Raw genomic sequence first — 16,913 nt, forward strand, 5'->3', positions numbered from 1 at the left:
ATATTATGACATAGGAAACCGCCAGGATTTACAGGGCGGTGCCAACACCATCAAAAGCCTGGCGGAAATAGAAGACAGAAAACGAAAGACTCACCAACATGTACACAGAGGACTCCGCCATCGCCATGGAACTGGAGCTTCAAGTCTTCACGATGCTCTTCTATGCCATGCTACACCTGGAACACCAAAGCTGACAAAGACTATGACGGTGACTACAGCCGCCTAGCACACAAGGGAGGTAGGGAGGAAAACGAGAGTGACACGCACAGCACACACCATTCACACACACACACACAACCAGCTGCAGACGTAAACCAATCGCACACGACACACGGCACAATAAAACAAGGAGCATGTTTCGGAAAAACTGAAAATTTATTAGCAAGGGAAAAGCCACCACATGAACCAAATATGTACAATTGTTCACAAAGGGGCAATGCCTAGTCCAAAGTACAAAGGGCCCACATGGCCACAGGGCACAGTCCAAGGCCCAACTTGTCTCCTGACAGCAACTGCACAGAACTCTGCAGGGTCATCATTTTGCAAGTGGGCAGGCACCTCAGTGGGATGGGGGCACCTCACACGAATTCAGGAACTTTCCCGCTGCGTCCGGAGGGGGCTCGATGCCCATTTCTCTGTGCTGGGAAGTGCAAGGCTACAGTCTCTCAGGTGGGTGACTTTCCCACTGCTTTTGGAGGGGGCTTCCTGTACTGCAGTCCCAGGAGGGTAGCCTACATGCCCTCTGCTGGAGGTGAGGGCTGCACTATGTCAGCAGATGAAGGTGCCTCCTGGGCAGCCTCTGCTGGAGGTGAGAGCTGCACTGTCTCAGCAGGTGAAGGTGCAGCCTCTGCAGGAAGAGTGGGCTGCACTTCCTCAGCTGGAGCTGAGGGCTCAGTGACCACTGGTGGTGGTAGTGTCATCCTGCCAGCCTCTGCTGGAGACGAGGGCTTCTTCCTCTTCATGGCAAACGTCGAGGGCTTCTTCATCTTCATGGTTGGAGGTGCGACCTCCTTCCCCTTCATGGCAGGAGTCAAGGGCTTCTTCCCCTTCATGGCAGGAGGTGCGGCCTCCTTCCACTTCATGGCAGGAGTCGCAAGCTTCTTCCCCTTCATGGCAGTGGCTGTGGGATCCTTACCGTTCCTGGCTGGTGGAGTGGGAACCATCACTGTCTTGCCTCCATGACTAAGAGGTACCTCCACTGTCCGCGGACAGTGGAGGTACCTCCTAGTTGGGCTGAGGTGCTGGGCTGGGTTGTTGGGACCCTGCTCTTACGGGCAGGATGGGAGGACGGGGGGGGGAGAGAAGAGCTCAAGTTGGGCAAGGAAAAGCTTCTTAGGGACGGTGGGGTGAAAAGAGGGAGGATGGATGGGAGTGGAGGTTGAGGGAGTTGTTGGAGGAGTATGTCTGCTGGATTTGGGTGTAGGTGAATGGGGAGTGTACTGATGTGAGGTGGGTGGCTGTTGGGTGTCTGAGTGCTTGAGTGTGTGACCTTTAGTGGGGGGACAGACAGGGTTGGAGAAGACACAGGGGATGCGTGCATGGATGTTGTGGAGGTATCTGCTAGTGAGGTGTGTGTGCTGCTTGGTGTGGGGATGCTGGTGGTGGCTGTTGAAGCAGTGCATGCAGGTGAGTGTTTGGACATGACTGTGTGGGAGGAGGAGGAGGAGAAGGAGGGAGAGACAGTGGAGGCAGTGCAGTGGCTGTGGCTGTGTTTGAACTGTCTGATGTTTGCATAAGTGCTTGTGTGTTGAAGTTTTGTGCCTGTGTTTGACTGTGTCACTCTTGTGTGTTGTCATGTGTGCATGCTCGTCTGTATGTGTGCATGGGATGGGTTGGAGTTGAAGAGATTGGGACTAGGAAGTGGTAGTTGGAGGGGGACGGTAGGGAAGGGTCAATGGCTGCCATCAGAGAGGAGGCCAGAGCCTCAATCTATCTCTGTTGGGCCGCCAATCCACTGTGGATGCCCACTGGGAATACATTGCAGTGCTGCACCTGGGGTGCCAGCCCCTGGATGGCATTCACGATGTTTGACTGCCCTACAGAGATGGATCTCAGGAGGTCAGTAGCCTCCTCACTCAGGGCAGCAGGGCTCACTGGGGCAGGACCTTAGGTGCCTGGGGCAAAGGAGATGCCCACACTCCTGGGTGAGCGGGCACGGGCAACTCACCGAGGGGCTACTGGGAGGGCAGTGCTGGTACAGGAGAGGTGGCTGTACCTGCAGCTGGGGTGGTCACAGAGGTGTCTGCCACCACCAGGGAGCTTCCATCAGAGGAGGTATCTGAGTCTGTGTTGTCGCCTCCTGTCTCTGCCGTGGTGCTCCCCTTGCCCTCCGTCCCACTGGTTCCCTCTGCGTAGGTGGACTCTGCCTCCTGGGTTCTGTGGGATGCAGCTCCCACGGTTGCCGCTGCCCCTGCTTCTCCACCAGATGATGCTAATGCACTCATGGACAGGGTGACAGAAGATAAAGAGGTGGGGGAGAGAAAGAGAACACTGGGTCAATTACTGCACCAACACAACAGTTGGCCTACACAGCACCGTCACACACAGGGACCAGGATGGAGCACAATGCATTGCACTGCCATTTATTTGGGTAGATGCCACAGCAAGATGAGAGCCAAACACCGCCAGTTGCATTCCTCCTGGGACCCAGTAAGCCCTGTCTGACATGGAATGCAATCTCGCTAGGTTACCTTGTTTTCCCTTTCAGAGATTACCCTGGAGCTGGATCCCGCTGCAATGTCTGGCCTGGCATTAAGGGGCACCCCTAACTGACACCCACCACCCGGATCCCATGCCACCTACAAACTATTGTTGTAACGGCCACTGTACTCACCCCTGTGTGGCTGCTGGGATGCCCTCAAGTGCCCGTCCAGCTCTGGGTGGGACAGCGCCAGTATGCGGGCCATCAGGGCAGTCAGGTTCCAACAGGCATGCCCTCCTCGTTAGGAGGCCATCCCCAGCTTTGTCTCTGCGGTCTTCCGTGCCCAGCGTCTCAGGTCATCCCACCGTTTCTGACAGTGGGTGCTCTGCCTGCCATAGACCCCCAAGGTCCGCACGTCCTTGGCGATGACATGCCATAATCCCCTCTTTTGATGGGCCCTGACCTGCAGAGGCGATACTGACAGGAGGACCCCCTTACACATACAATCCAGCCTGTCACACATATGGCCCACCAATCCGGTTTCCTTCACCATTAGCACACACATTGGCTGGTGCACCACATGACATCACCCCCCTGGATGACACGATGCTTGCACACACATCTGCATGCATCCTTCACACATGCATTGTGCCTAAGGTGTAATCACCTGTTGGTCTGGAGGCCCATACAGCAGTCCGTACCGAGGTAGGACCCATTCCACCAATCGCTCCAACTCCTCCAAAATGAAGACAGGGGCCCTTTCCCCAGTCACACGGGATATGGAAGGTTCCAGACACAGGTCACAATAGCAGACGCACTGTAGGTGTTTTCCTATTGAAGGTCAGGAAACAGGTGAGGAATCAGATAGAAAATGGCGGTCACGCCCGTGTTGTTGTACACGTCACCCCCGGCGCAGATCCCCATTGGCTACTATACTCCATAGAGCCCCATATTATCCAATGAGGAATTGTACGGCAGTGCAAGACTGCCTTCCACCACGACCCACAACGTCGGCGGAGTTACCTCACTTCCACCTGTCCCTACATACAGGACAGGTGGTTGCCATGTCATGGTGATGGACAACCATCAGATTAACCTTTACTGGGTCACTGTCTAGATTTGCACATACCTTGTCATTCCCACTGTCCCATCACATAAATGCAACATGTACACTGAGATTGTGGTTCCATTGTTCAAATTATGACAGCCTACTCACTCTTGTGTCCCATAGATACATACTGCTGCGGATGAATGGAATGAGAAGACAAACCCCTGTGTACAGACCCCTTATGGACTTGGCTACACTGGAGGACAGGTACATTATACTGACTTATAGACTGGACAGGGCCACAATCACAGAGCTGTGTGCCAAATTGGAGCCTGACCTGATATCAGCTATTTGTCATCCCACTGTGCAAGTGCTGCCAGTGCTCCATTTCGTGGCAACTGGTTCTTTCCAAGTGACAGTGGGCTTGGCAGCTGGAATGTCACAGCCAATATTTTCTATCGTGCTGGCAAGGGTCTTGTCTGCTCTGGTGAAACATATGTGCAGCTACATTGCTTTCCCCCAGGTGGAAGATTTGGCCACTGTGAAGGCTGGATTCTATGCAATGGGCCATATCCCCAATAGAATTGGGGCGATTGATGGTACACATATTGCGTTAGTGCCCCCCTGCCAGAACAAACAGGTGTTCTGGAATCTTAAGAGTTTCCACTCACTGAATGTGCAAATGGTGTGCCTGGCGGACTAGTACATCTCCCACGTCACTGCCAAGTATACTGAGTCGGCGCATGACGCCTTTGTCATGAGGAATAGCAGCATCCCAAATGTGATGGCCCAACTACAGAAGCACAGGGTGTGGCTAATAGTTGAGCCAGATCCCCTACCCACTGTATGTCAATGTATGCCTTCAGGTGTTCTCCCCATAGGATTGTGTAAGGCTAAATCTTGTCTCTCAATACTTGCAGGTGACTCTGGCTACCCAAACCTATCGTGGCTGCTGACCCCTATGAGGAATGCCAGGACGGGGGCTGAGGACCATTATAATGAGGGACATAGCGACCAAAAGAATAATCGAGCGGACATTAGGCCTCCTGAAAGCAAGGTTCAGGTGCCTCCATCTGACAGTTGGATCCCTGTACTACCCACCCAGAAAGGTGTGCCAGATAGTAGTGGCATGCTGCATGTTGCACAACCTGACCCTCCGACGACATGTGCCTTTTCTTCAGGAGGAGGGGACTGGAGATGACCCTGTGGCAGCAGTGGACCCTGAGGACAGTGAGGATGAGGAGGCAAAGGATGAGGCTGAGGACCAACGAACATCAGTTACACAACAATACTTCCAAGGACAAACAGGTGAGACAATGGGACTGACCATTACTCTGATTATTGATTTATCTGTGTGCCTGTGGCATGATGGCATTCACTTCCTTTGCATCTCAACGTACTGTCACCTATGGCGTCTCATTTTCCAGATGTTGGTGATATGACAACATTGTCCTGATCTGGCCCGTTGTGTCGTCGGATTGTTGGTAGGCCCCAAGGACATTGGGGAGTGCCTCCTGGAGAGTTGTTCCCTGGGCCTGTCTTCCCCCTGGTGCATGGCAGTCCTCCCAGTGTCCCTGTTGCCCTGTGCCCCTTTCCCCTGAACGGTGTGCCCACTGCCACTGACCCCAGATCCATGATTGTCTTGGGTAATAAGTGTGGACAGGGGTCCCTGTACAGGAGGGCAGACTGCTGATTGACGTGTCCTGGGGACAGAGGTGTGGGGACGCTAGGTGGGTGCTGTGGTGTTGGTAATTGATGGGGAGGCTCTGTGGTGGACTGTGAGTGGGCTGGGGTGACTGACTGACCAGTGGTGCCTGATGGGCCAGGTTGTTGATCCAGATCCTGAAGTCCAGAGTTACTGTCATCACTGGGGGCATCTTCTGTTGGGAGACTAGATAGTCATGGCACCTCCTCTCTACCGAGATTGGCTGGGGCACCTCTGGGGTTGTAAGTGATGTGTTATGCTTCATGCCTCTGGCACGTTGTACATCCCTATTTTCCCCTCTATTGTTGCTGTTGCCCTGCCACCTTTGTTTCTGTATGGTGGTGTATTGTGTGCTTGTTAGTTCTCAATGCTGTGCATGCTCTGGTGATCGGTGTCCATGCAGGGCTGGGAGGGCTGTCAATGCATTGGTATGGCATGCAGGGCTTGGCATTGTGGTTAGTCATATGTGTAGGTGCAGTGTGTGGGATGTAATGGAGTGAGGGTGAGGGGGCGTGATGGCATGCCGGAATGGGGCGTGATAAGTGTTAAATGTTGACTTAACAGTGACCATTCCTTTGGCTTCTCCAGCGAGTCTGTCAGGATGCAGTAATGCCAAGACTTGCTCCTCCCATGCTGTGAGATGTGGGGGAGGAGGTTGGGGTCCACCGGCAGTCATCTGTATGGGAAGCTGGTGCATTGCTTCCACGGAATGTACCTTCCCCTGTAGGTCGTTCCACCTCTTCCCGATGTCGTCCCTTGTTCTTAGATGCTGTCCCACGGCGTTCACCCTGTTAACGATTCTCCGCCATAGCGCCATCTTCCTTACAATGGCTCTACCCCTGAGTATTTCCTCAACCATGACCCGCAAATCCTCATCTGTGAAACAGGGGTGCCTTTGTGGCGCCATGGGTGTTGTGTGGTGTGTGTAAGTGTGTGGGTGTTGTGTGGTGTGATTGGGTGTGCGTAGTGGAGTGCGTGAGGGATGTATGTGTGGTTGTGTATATGTTGCAGTGGTATTGATGTCTGTCTGGTGGCAATGATTTGTATTCCTAAAGGGCTGTGGGTAATGTGGGTGTGTTTTTTATAGTGTTGTGGGTGGGTGTAGTGTGTGTATGGGTGTCAGGTGTGTGTTTTTTTAATTGGCCAATGTTGTGTAGTTTAGGATTTTGGTCTCCATTCTGGGCGCAGAGGTGTGCAAAGCCTATAGTTTACCGCCATTGAATGTCCACCGTGGTGATTTGTGGGTCATGATGTGGTGGGCGTTGTTCTTTTGGTGTAACGGTATGGGAGTTGGTACCGACAATTTACCACTGACCTTTGGACTGGCGGATTTGTGTATGTGGCTGTTTTCTGTCGGTTTCATGTGTGTGTGTCATAATATGCCGCAAGGATATTCGCCACCACAGCGGTATGTTGGCGGTCGTCAGTGTGGCGGTAAGCAGTTTTTACCGCCAATGTCATGAGGAGGGCATCTGTGTCCAAAAGTCTTTTCAGTGTCTCAAATTGTGTGGGAAAAACCCCTGTACTTATACTCAGTTTTGCAAACATTTAACAAAGAGGGGGAGAGGAGGTTCTAACCAGTTACAACTGGTTCAGGGAGTGTCCCCTCTCTCCTCCAGCACAGGCTCCAGACATCAGTTAGGGGTAAACAAGCCCTTTGTGTGAGGCCAGTACATAGCCTTTACAGATGCATGTGTGCCCTGCCTTCCCTTCTCTCAGCCCAGATAGACCATTCAAAATGCAGATGCACCTCTGTGACACCTCCACCCTCCCTGTGTACAGTCTGTCTGAAAAGTATACACAAGGCCCAACTGTCACTCTGCCCAGCAGTGGATTGGAGTCAAGCTGCAAAACGCAAGAGTCATAAGCACAGAGAAATGCTCACTTTCTAGAAGTGGCATTTCTATAATGGTAATACAAAATCCACCTACACCAGTAAGCAGCATTTCTCACTACCATTACAACCATACCAAACATGCCTATGCTATCCCTCATAAATCAGACAATACCCCCCTAGACACGAGGCAGGGCATTTCCAATGCAATCCTATGAGAAGGCAGCACTCACAGCAGTGAGAAACCAAATAGTCTGTTTGTCATTACCAGGATAGGCCACGCACCCAGGCACATATCCTGCCTTCTACATACACAGGGACACAGGACCCTGCCCATAGGGCTATCTAGGGCCTACCTTAGGAGTGACATACAGGTAGTAGAAGGGCAGTTCTGGGCTTGGCAAGTAAATTTTGATGCGAAGTCCCTGTGGCAATAAACTGTGCAGGCGGGCCCTGTGCCAGCAGGCCTGAGACAGGTTTGAAACGCTATTTCTGTGGGCGGCGCAAGCAGTGCTGCAGGCCCACTAGTAGCATTTAATTTACAGGCACTGGTTATAGAGATACCACTGTACAAAGGGACTTACCTGTAAATTAAATGCGCCAATTAGGTATAAGCCAATCATATCAGCTTTACAAGGGAGAGCACCTGCACTTTAGCGCTGATCAGCAGTGGTAAAGTGCTCAGAGTCCTTGAGCCAATAACAAGAGGTCAGGAAAAATAGGAGGAAGGAGGCAAAAAGTCTGGGGATGAACCTGCAAATAGGGCCAGGTCCAAAAATATATGCCCGTATTCCAAGCCATTTGGTTGATCCAATCTTTATATACGATTCTGCACGCTAATAAGGATTGTTATTTAAATGTAATTATTTTAAGGACATATTTGGGCGATTAATTTGAGGTTTTGTGAAATTAGATGCAACCAAATGAAATTAATTGAAATTAGACAATTAAAACACATAAATAATTGTGTTATTTCCCAACGCATGTGACCTTAAGGCTGACTTTGTTGTGATCCTGTGACCAAGAAGATGATGCTCGCTTAAGTATGTTTATTTTTATTGTGGGCAAATTGTGTGGCTCTTATAGTCAGTTTCTTGCATTTTTCATTGCACTAACTCTCGATTGCCAGCCTCTGCTCTTGCAGAGGTAAATTCTTGAAAATCGTAGGACTCATGATTACAGACTTGAGTGTTTTGGTGCCCTGGAATGCTATGGAATTTGTAGTAGTCCAGGCATACACTAAGATTTTCATGTGTTGTCCAGTGGGTTTTCTGACTGTAGTTCGCATGGTAGAAATATGTACATCAGTTTTTTTTCTTCCATGCAGAAGACGTGTATCTCTTTGGAGAAAGCCATATCTGTACCCCCAAATCGAACACAAGGGTGTAAGTTTGACTCTCCCATCCTGGAAAGGCACTTAGGTGGTCATTATGAACATGGCGGTAAACACCGCCCCGCCAGCGGTGGCAGTAACTACCGCCAACAGGCTGGCGGTCCAGACCGCCATATAATGAAGCAAATTAAAAACAAGTAGCACTCCATCCACACACCGCCATCTTTGTAGTCCTGATGAGGACGGAGAAGGCCACTCACAGACCGGCAGAAAGGTCCTACCCGCCCACCAAATAATGAAACACAAGACCGCCATCAGTTGCGGGGCAGGAACCTCCACCAGGCAAAGCGTGGCGGAAATGAACAATATAGAAGTACACACTCAAGGGAGGCACACAGATCACGCGACGCAGACATGGAGAGAGAGTTGGAAATAATGCCAGTGCTGCTCCTTGCCATATGTGACCAAAGATGGTGACGGTAAGTACTGTAGCCCCGTACCCATGGTAAGAATGGGCACAGTTACACATCCGCCCGACCCACCCGGCAACGCACTCCCAACCCCTCCCACGTCCCAAGCCAAACATGCCATAACAAAATGTACTTACCAGACACAAGGCAACACAGCTGCACCAAAGTACACACATGTGCACATCACCCCTCCATAGTGAAACGCTGTACAACGTCACCATATTGTGCCAACAGCACTACTGGGCACTGAAACTTTATTTGCAAAGACATTCCATCATGTCCAAATAAGGCCATTAGCCAGTCCATTACAAATAGCCTGAAGGGCCAAAACAGGCCGAACTTGACTCCCACATGTGCTTTGGTATGTTTGGTGTGTGCATGTTTGTGGTGGGAAGTGTGGTGCACGTGTTTGTCAGTTTGCTTTTTGTGTGTTGATCTGTGTGCATGGCTGTCTGTACGTGTGCTTGGGATGGGTGAAGGGAGTGGGATGCTGGAAGGGGTAGAGGTGGTGGGAGGGGGGACGGAAAGACCAGGGACACTGGCTGCTGTCAAAGAGGAGGCCAGAGCCTGAAAAGATCTCTGTAGGCCAGACATGGCACTGTGAATGCCTTCCAAGTATGCATTGCATTGCTGCATCTGGGATGCTAGCCCCTGGATGGCATTCACGATGGTTGTCTGTCCTATAGAGATGGTCCTCAGGAGGTCAATAGCCTCCTCCGTGAAGGCAGCAGGGCTGACTGGGCCTGGGGATGAGGTGCCTGGGGCAAAGGATATACCCACCCTCCTGGGTCAACGGGCATGGGCAACTGGATGGGGAGCAACTGGGAGGGCAGTGATGGCATGGGGGTGGCGGAAGATGGTATAGAATGGGTGTTCCCAGTAGGGTCCGCTACCAACAGGGAGCTCCCATCAGAGGAGGTGTCCGAGTCACTACCTCCAGTGGTAGTTGCCTCCCCTGTGGTACTCCCCTTGCCCTCCAACCCACTGGTCTCCTTGGCGTCCGTCGACTCTGCCTCCTTGGAACAATGGGCTGCTGCATCCCCACTCACCGGTGCCACTGCTCCCTCGCCAGATGATGCTGATTTACACAAAGGACTGAAGAGCACAGGGGTGGAGAGACAAAACAAGGGAGAACTTTGTCAAAACCTGAATATATGTACATCTCTGGTTCACACACACTCCCATCCAGGTCACACACTTCCACGCAGCACATACTACATATATCATGATTGTGACCCTTACTAGTGGCCATTACCCCAGAATACACCACGTAACCCACATGAAACACGGACCTGATACACTGTGTGAAGTACACCCATGATAGACCATGCCCAGCCAATGCACTTACAAGTCCATGAGGCCACAAAGCCTACCAGATGACAGAACGGGGACCCCCCATGGGCATATAGAGACTAGCCCTCAAACCATCCCAGGGACTTTGAGGGGGCAGAACTGCAGGAACACACCTGTCCAAGTGCCTGCCACTGAATGCATACATACCACAGCACCAACATACATCCATCAAAGCAGTATCACAACAGTGTTGGTACTCACCCCCTTGTGGCTGCTGTGCTGCCTTCAAGCACCCATCCAAATCCGGATAGGCCACTGCCAGTATGCGGGCCATTATGGGCTCAGGGACTGACAGGCACCCCTTTCTCGTTGGGAGGCATTTCCCAACTGGGCCTCTCCGGTCTTCCTGGTCCAGCGCCTCAAGTCCTCCCACTGCTTCCTGCAGTGGGTGCTCCTCCAGTTGTAGATCCCGAAGGTCCGCACCTCCTTGGCTATGGCTTGCCACAGGCCGTTCTTTTGATGGGCGCTGACCTGCATGGGACACACAGTGCAAAAAATTTGTGCACCGAATACAGATGACATGTCGTTCCATATGGAACAGCCATTGTTGAAAGGCATGTTTTCAACTCACATACAGTACATGCAAAGATCATGATTGGCCTAGGTTCCCTATTCACAACCATATGATCCAATGACCGGGTGCACAGCGATGAACACCGCCTTCCGCCATGACGACTAACGCCAGCGGAATGAAGTCACTTCCACTCTATCATACCTGGATGGCAGGAGGCTGCCATTTTGCTACCACCACGTCACCATAGCCAGGCCAGGGACCTCACCCAGGGCCTCAAATTCTGCTCCCTTACTCACTTGCTGACATGAGTGTATGATCCTCACATGTACACATTTTTGGAAGTGTGTCTACACTGGGATGCCATTATGGCAGAGTTAACTCAGCACACATTTGCCTTACGTGGTACTTCATACTTTGCGTTTGTGTGTATTAACTACGTGTCACACTTACAAAAATACAGTGACATCATGGGATACAAGTGTAAGTTGACACTCAGATTGTGTTCATTCCTCTCCCATAGGTACAGACCCATGTGGCGAGGGAGGGCCCCATCTGTATACAGACCCCTGGTTGATCTGGAAACTATGGAGGAACGTCACATCATTATCACCTACAGACCCAGTCGAGCTACTATCCATGACCTCTGTGCATTAATAGATCCTGTACTGAAACCGGCAAATCAAAATCAGCATGCCATCCCTACAACTGTGCAAGTGCTATCTGTACTCCATTTTTTGGCTACAGACTCATTTCAGGTGACCTTGGGATGGGTGCAGGGGTCTCCCAGCCATTGTTCAGCCTCATCTTGTCAAAATTCCTGGATGCCTATGTTCAACACTTGCAAACATATGTCCAGTTTCCCCAAAGGGCCGAACTTCCCACCATCAAATCTGGATATTACGCCTTTGCTAATATCCCCCATGTGATAGGTGCCATTGATGGAACCCACATTGCTCTCAAACCCCCGAGAGTGAATGAACAGGTGTACAGGAATCAGAAGAATCATCATTCCATGAATGTACAATTGGGGTGTACTGCCTACCAGTACATTTCATATGTCAATGCCAGGTTCCCAGGCTCAGTCCATGATTCCTTTGTCCTGAGAAACAGCAGTGTACTACACGTGATGGAACAACTACAAGGGGATAGAAGATGGCTCATAGGTGAGGGTGTATGACACTGGATCAGTACATAGCTGACAACCAAGCTATATGCAAGTAAAGTCAGTTTGTTAAGGTCCTGTTTTGCCCACTTTTGCTGGTGATTCTGGCTACCCCAACTTGCAATGGCTCCTGACAGCTGCGAGGAATCCCAGGACAGATGCAGAGAGGAATTATAATGAGGCCCATGGACGTACTAGGAGTGTGATTGAGCACACTATAAGACTCCTGAAGGCTAGATTTTGTTGCCTCCATCTCTCTGGGGTTCCCTGTGCTATGTCCCTGACAAGGTGTGTAAGATAGTGGTGGCCTGCTGCATGCTGCACAACTTGGCTGTGAGGAAAGCTATCCCCCTTCTGGAAGAGGAGGGTGCTGTCCAACCAGCCCAGCAACCTCAGAGAGGGAATAAGAGTGATGGTGAGTAAGAAGTGGGGGAAGATCTCAACTCCAGGGCCCAGCTAATCCGCCTATACTTCCAGTGACTCTAAGGTACTGTTCAATGATGCTGATGTATTCACTGCATAGTTTCAGTCTGACTCATTTAATTGGTACTGTGGTGTCTATAGTTAGTGACAATGCTAACTGATGACTGAAGTGGCATGTGTCAGGAGACCCAATATTATGTACAGTGTGACTTACTTCAGACACTACAACCCGTTGGATCCCCTCCTGCAATAAAGGTATAATAATGAAATTTACTGGCTAATGCATACACGCTCACAATTCACATCTCATATTGACGAGGGACATACGATTTGAGTGCATAGGTGTATTTATTGAACTGCAAAATATACATAAGTGTTGGGACAGTGAAAGGGAGGGGGCAGATGATGCACATATATACTCTGGTACATATGCTCAGCTGTTGGTAGCACTGTGTTTTGGTCCATGTGGCCATTGGAAGATGATGTGATGCCAGTGGCATGTCAACAGGGTAGGACAGTGGCACACAAGGGAGACAGTTCAGGGCAGAGTCACCTCCTAGCGCTGTGATTGGTCTTGGCTGGGCACGTTTGTGAAGCTGGAGCTGGGTTGCAGGGGTAGGGGTGCTGGTTTCCTGTGTGTCCTCTGCCAGTGCCACCAGTCCAGTAGATGCTGCAGATGTAGAGGGCAGAGCAGTGTCCTGACTAGTGGTGCAGCACCCCTGCAATGGAGGCCATGGTGGCATTGAGCTGCTTCCATTGCTCCATTGCCTCCTGGTGGTGTGCTACCAGCAGCCTCCGATTCTGCTCCAAGTTGGCCAGGATCTGGCCTGTCCTGGGTATGATGGTATGCTCCCAGGACCTCAGATATTACCTCCTAGTTTGCTGTATCTTATCCTTTGGTCACCCCCCTGGGCCCCCTGATGCCTTCCCACTGGCACTTGCCCCCTGTGCCTGTGTCCCCTGCACAGGTCTGGCAGTCCCACTTGCCGTTGGTCCTTCATCATCCTGCCTGTTGGTGGGTGGAGACTCTGGCCTCTGTACATGTGGGCCTGTACACTGGTGTGTGACACTGGTGTGTGATCGTTTGGACAGTGCTGATGATAATGGCTGTGTGGTCGGACTGCCAGGGGTATCCTGAGTGGGGCTGCTGGAGGGTGACAGTCCAGGACTGTGTAATGGGCCAGGGAGTTCCTCTATTTCCAGACATCCCTCTGCACTCTCCTGAGTTGGGACCTCTGTCTTCAGGTATGTCAGCGTGGCATGGGTGGTGGTGCCTGTGGGGGGGGGTGCCGGGAATGGACATGTGGGTGTCAGTTACTTTTTCGGCAATTGCTGCACTGCTCTGCCCTATTTGATGGTTATATTCCCCTGCCGTGGCAATCAAGGTCCCTTTGTGTACATTTCTTTGCATTTTATGTGGGGGTGGAGGAGTGGAGGTGCATTGTGGGTGCTGTAGTGCCACTGGGAATACGTGCAGGGGTAGGTGATTGTGCACAGGGGGCTGGATGGAGGTCTGTTTGTGGGATAGTGGGCATGCAGGGGAGTTGGATGTGGGTGTTGTGGACTTGGTAGGGGATGGGCTCCTGGTGGTAGTGAGAGGGGCGGGGTGATACATGCATTATAGGTGGGATGACTGTTAAGGTACTGTAGTTGACTTACCCGACTCCTGTGAGTCCAGTGAGGCCCTCCGGGTGCAGGATAGCCAGGACCTTCTCCTCCAAGTCGGTGTATTCGGGGAGAGTGGGTGTGGGACCCCCACCAGTCATCTGTACGCCAATGCTGTGCCTGAATGCCTTTGACCGAACCTTCCCACACAGGTCATTTCATCTCTTCCGGATGTCATCCCTTGGGCGTGGATGGTTTCCTACTGCGTTGACCTTGTTAACCTCCTCTGCCATAGCTCCATCTTCCTGGTCACGGGTGTCTGCTGCACCTGTGCCCTGAATAGGTGTTGCTCGACCCTGAGTATTTCATCCACCATGTTCCTTAGCTCCCTATCTGTGAAGCGGGGGTGCTTAGGGGTGCCATGGTGTGTGTTGTGGGTGTATTGGTGAGGGTGCTGTTGTGTGGTTGTGTGTGTGGCTTGTAAAGGTGTTTGGGGTTTGTATGTGTTTTGGTGGTGTATTTGTGTATGAAACTTGTGTGATGTTGGGTTCAGTGTATGTGTGTTGTCAGTCTCTATTGTGCTATTGGCGATGCAAAGGATTGTGGGGTATGTGTGAGTGTTTTATAGTGTTGTGGAAGTGTTTCAGGTGTGTGTATTCTCAAAGTTGCCAATGTGCGCTTTTGTTGTTGGTGGGTCCCATTCCTGGTCGTTTGGCATTCACTATCCGCCATGCTGATTTGTGCTTCATTATTTGATGGGCAGAGGATTTGCCTGCATGGTGATGGCAGGGTGGGATGTACTTTCCACCGTTATAGGCCCTGGCGGTGGGTGAAGGTTGCAGGATTTTTTGAGGTTTGACTTTCTGGTATCATTATTCCGTGGTGTGCAGTCTACCACCACTGGCAGTCTTCTGTTCACCGTCACCACGGCGGTCGACGGTGATTACCGCCAAGTTCATAATGAGGGCCTTAATCTTGCTCTTTGCAGGATTATTTTTCTAGGAATGAATGTGACCTCTAAAATGCTCACTAACATTTGCAGTACCCCCCCTCCCCCACTAGCAGATATGGCTCATGCCTCATTAGTCGTTACACAGTGACCCCAACAGAGAATTTGCCGCATGCCAGATTGTTTGCCGTTGTAACTGGGCTCTCTGTTAAGAAATATCCACTGATCTCAATCCTTTGAATAGGGATGAGGAGATCTCTAGCCCGCAGTCAGTTCCTTGCTCATGTAAGCATTCACTACTCACCTATAGGGCTCAGTCTTTTCCCTTTCTTGCTGTGCATATCCTCTATTCTATTCACCAACTGCCTTGATCTCTCATGAAATTCAGCAATTTGTGTGCAGTGATCCTCATAATGAAACTTGACTGGTCAATGTTCCACTCCTTGTTATTTGCTTGGCACTCTGTTTCATGCCACCAGCCCCAACATCTTGCAAACTACAGGATTACTGTAGGGTTACACAGGAAAAGACTGCCTTTTATCTAGTGTGTTTCATTACAGAAGGGCCATGCTGCATCAAACGTTTCTGCTTGCGTTGTTGTGTAAAGAGGTATTTGTAACCAGAGGCGTGTGCACCGTTTTGCATAATTTTTTATTTTTTTTTCTTAGCAGGCTTATGGTTTCCAGCAGTTTCCCGGTACCTACCCTCCTCCAGGAACTCAAATTATCTATGACGCAAATGGGCAAGCATATGCCATACCCTACCAATACCCATACCAAGGTAACTAGGTTTAACTTATATTTCTCCAGATTATGAGTACCGTTTTTGATAAGTAAGCCATAGAATCAGTTCAGTTGTTTGTGAGCTAAGGATTTAAGTATTCTTTCAAAGTAGATGGTGCTGCTGTCCTTTGAATAACATTTCTTTGCCATTTTCCTTGTCTTTCACAATCGGTTGTATCTGAAAGAGACTTCTAGCTGCAGATTCCTTACCTTAGAATTATCCCCAGGCAATCTAGAATTTTTTTTCATGAGCAGTACCCCAGCGCTCTGGTAGGTGGTGGTGTTTGGCTCGCATGGCGTTGTTGACATCGTCCATGCCAGAAGCGATGTGCGTGGTGCCTGTATAGGTGCCACCATATTGTTCTAACATCAGTTCTTTTCTTTCCATGGCATCAGCGCAGATCTGGGAAGGGATACCACTTAGTCATTTTTTGACTAAACTTTGTTGGACTTCTATCAAAGTCTTTTTGTGTTTTTTTTTTCTCCTGGTATGGCAGGATGTCCTCATGGAAGGCCGGCTTCAAGCCCTGCTGTGCCTGTCATGATTGATGTCGGTGACAGACCCACACCTTGTATGCCTTGGATGCCTCTGGCACAACCCGAAGGCCTGCCCCACTTGCCGCACCAGAAACCTGAAGGAATTGAGGGAGCGATCACCAAAAGTTTCTGGTGGCACGTTGTGCGATGCAGTGACGATTGAGGACTTGATTGAGAAGAAGGTCCCAGAAGCTGGCACAGAGGCCAAGATCCTCATCGCACTCTAAGTCACTTTGGTAAGTTGCGCCACTACAAGATGAAGTCGAAGAGATCTTTGACTTCAGCCCGTCTGTTGGGCAGTGAGAGGAGGCAGCGTCCACACTCGAGACCTGGCTTCACAGTGTAGCCAGCACCTGGGCAGTCTCCGCGCCTCCCAGAGGTTTTGGGACCCGGAGCACCCCCCCAACCCCCAGTTAAAAGAGTTCTATGAAGCCCTGGGCCTCATATTTAGACAGCCCATTTCCTCTGGTGCTTCTTCAGGCCCAAGGGTTTGGCATGAGGCCCCACTGTGTCGCGGCTCCAGCCCTGGTGCCATTTGGGCCCTTCAATCCATTCTT

The 16,913-nt window shown here is 50.9% G+C and overlaps 1 protein-coding gene across 3 annotated transcripts in view; it reads left to right on the forward strand.

Annotated features, from left to right (window-relative positions):
* The window catches only part of PLEKHB2 (pleckstrin homology domain containing B2), a 676,701-nt gene that overhangs the window by 542,919 nt on the left and 116,869 nt on the right, over positions 1 to 16,913 (forward strand). For 2 of the 3 annotated variants that reach the window (XM_069213723.1, XM_069213724.1), the window contains exon 7: positions 15,706 to 15,817. In XM_069213723.1, coding sequence (XP_069069824.1) covers positions 15,706 to 15,817 — 112 coding nt within the window. The remainder of the gene's footprint in view (positions 1 to 15,705; positions 15,818 to 16,913) is intronic. The other variant, XM_069213725.1, reaches the window with a different exon arrangement.

Source organism: Pleurodeles waltl, chromosome 11, assembly GCF_031143425.1.
Source record: "Pleurodeles waltl isolate 20211129_DDA chromosome 11, aPleWal1.hap1.20221129, whole genome shotgun sequence".
NCBI lineage: Eukaryota > Metazoa > Chordata > Amphibia > Caudata > Salamandridae > Pleurodeles > Pleurodeles waltl.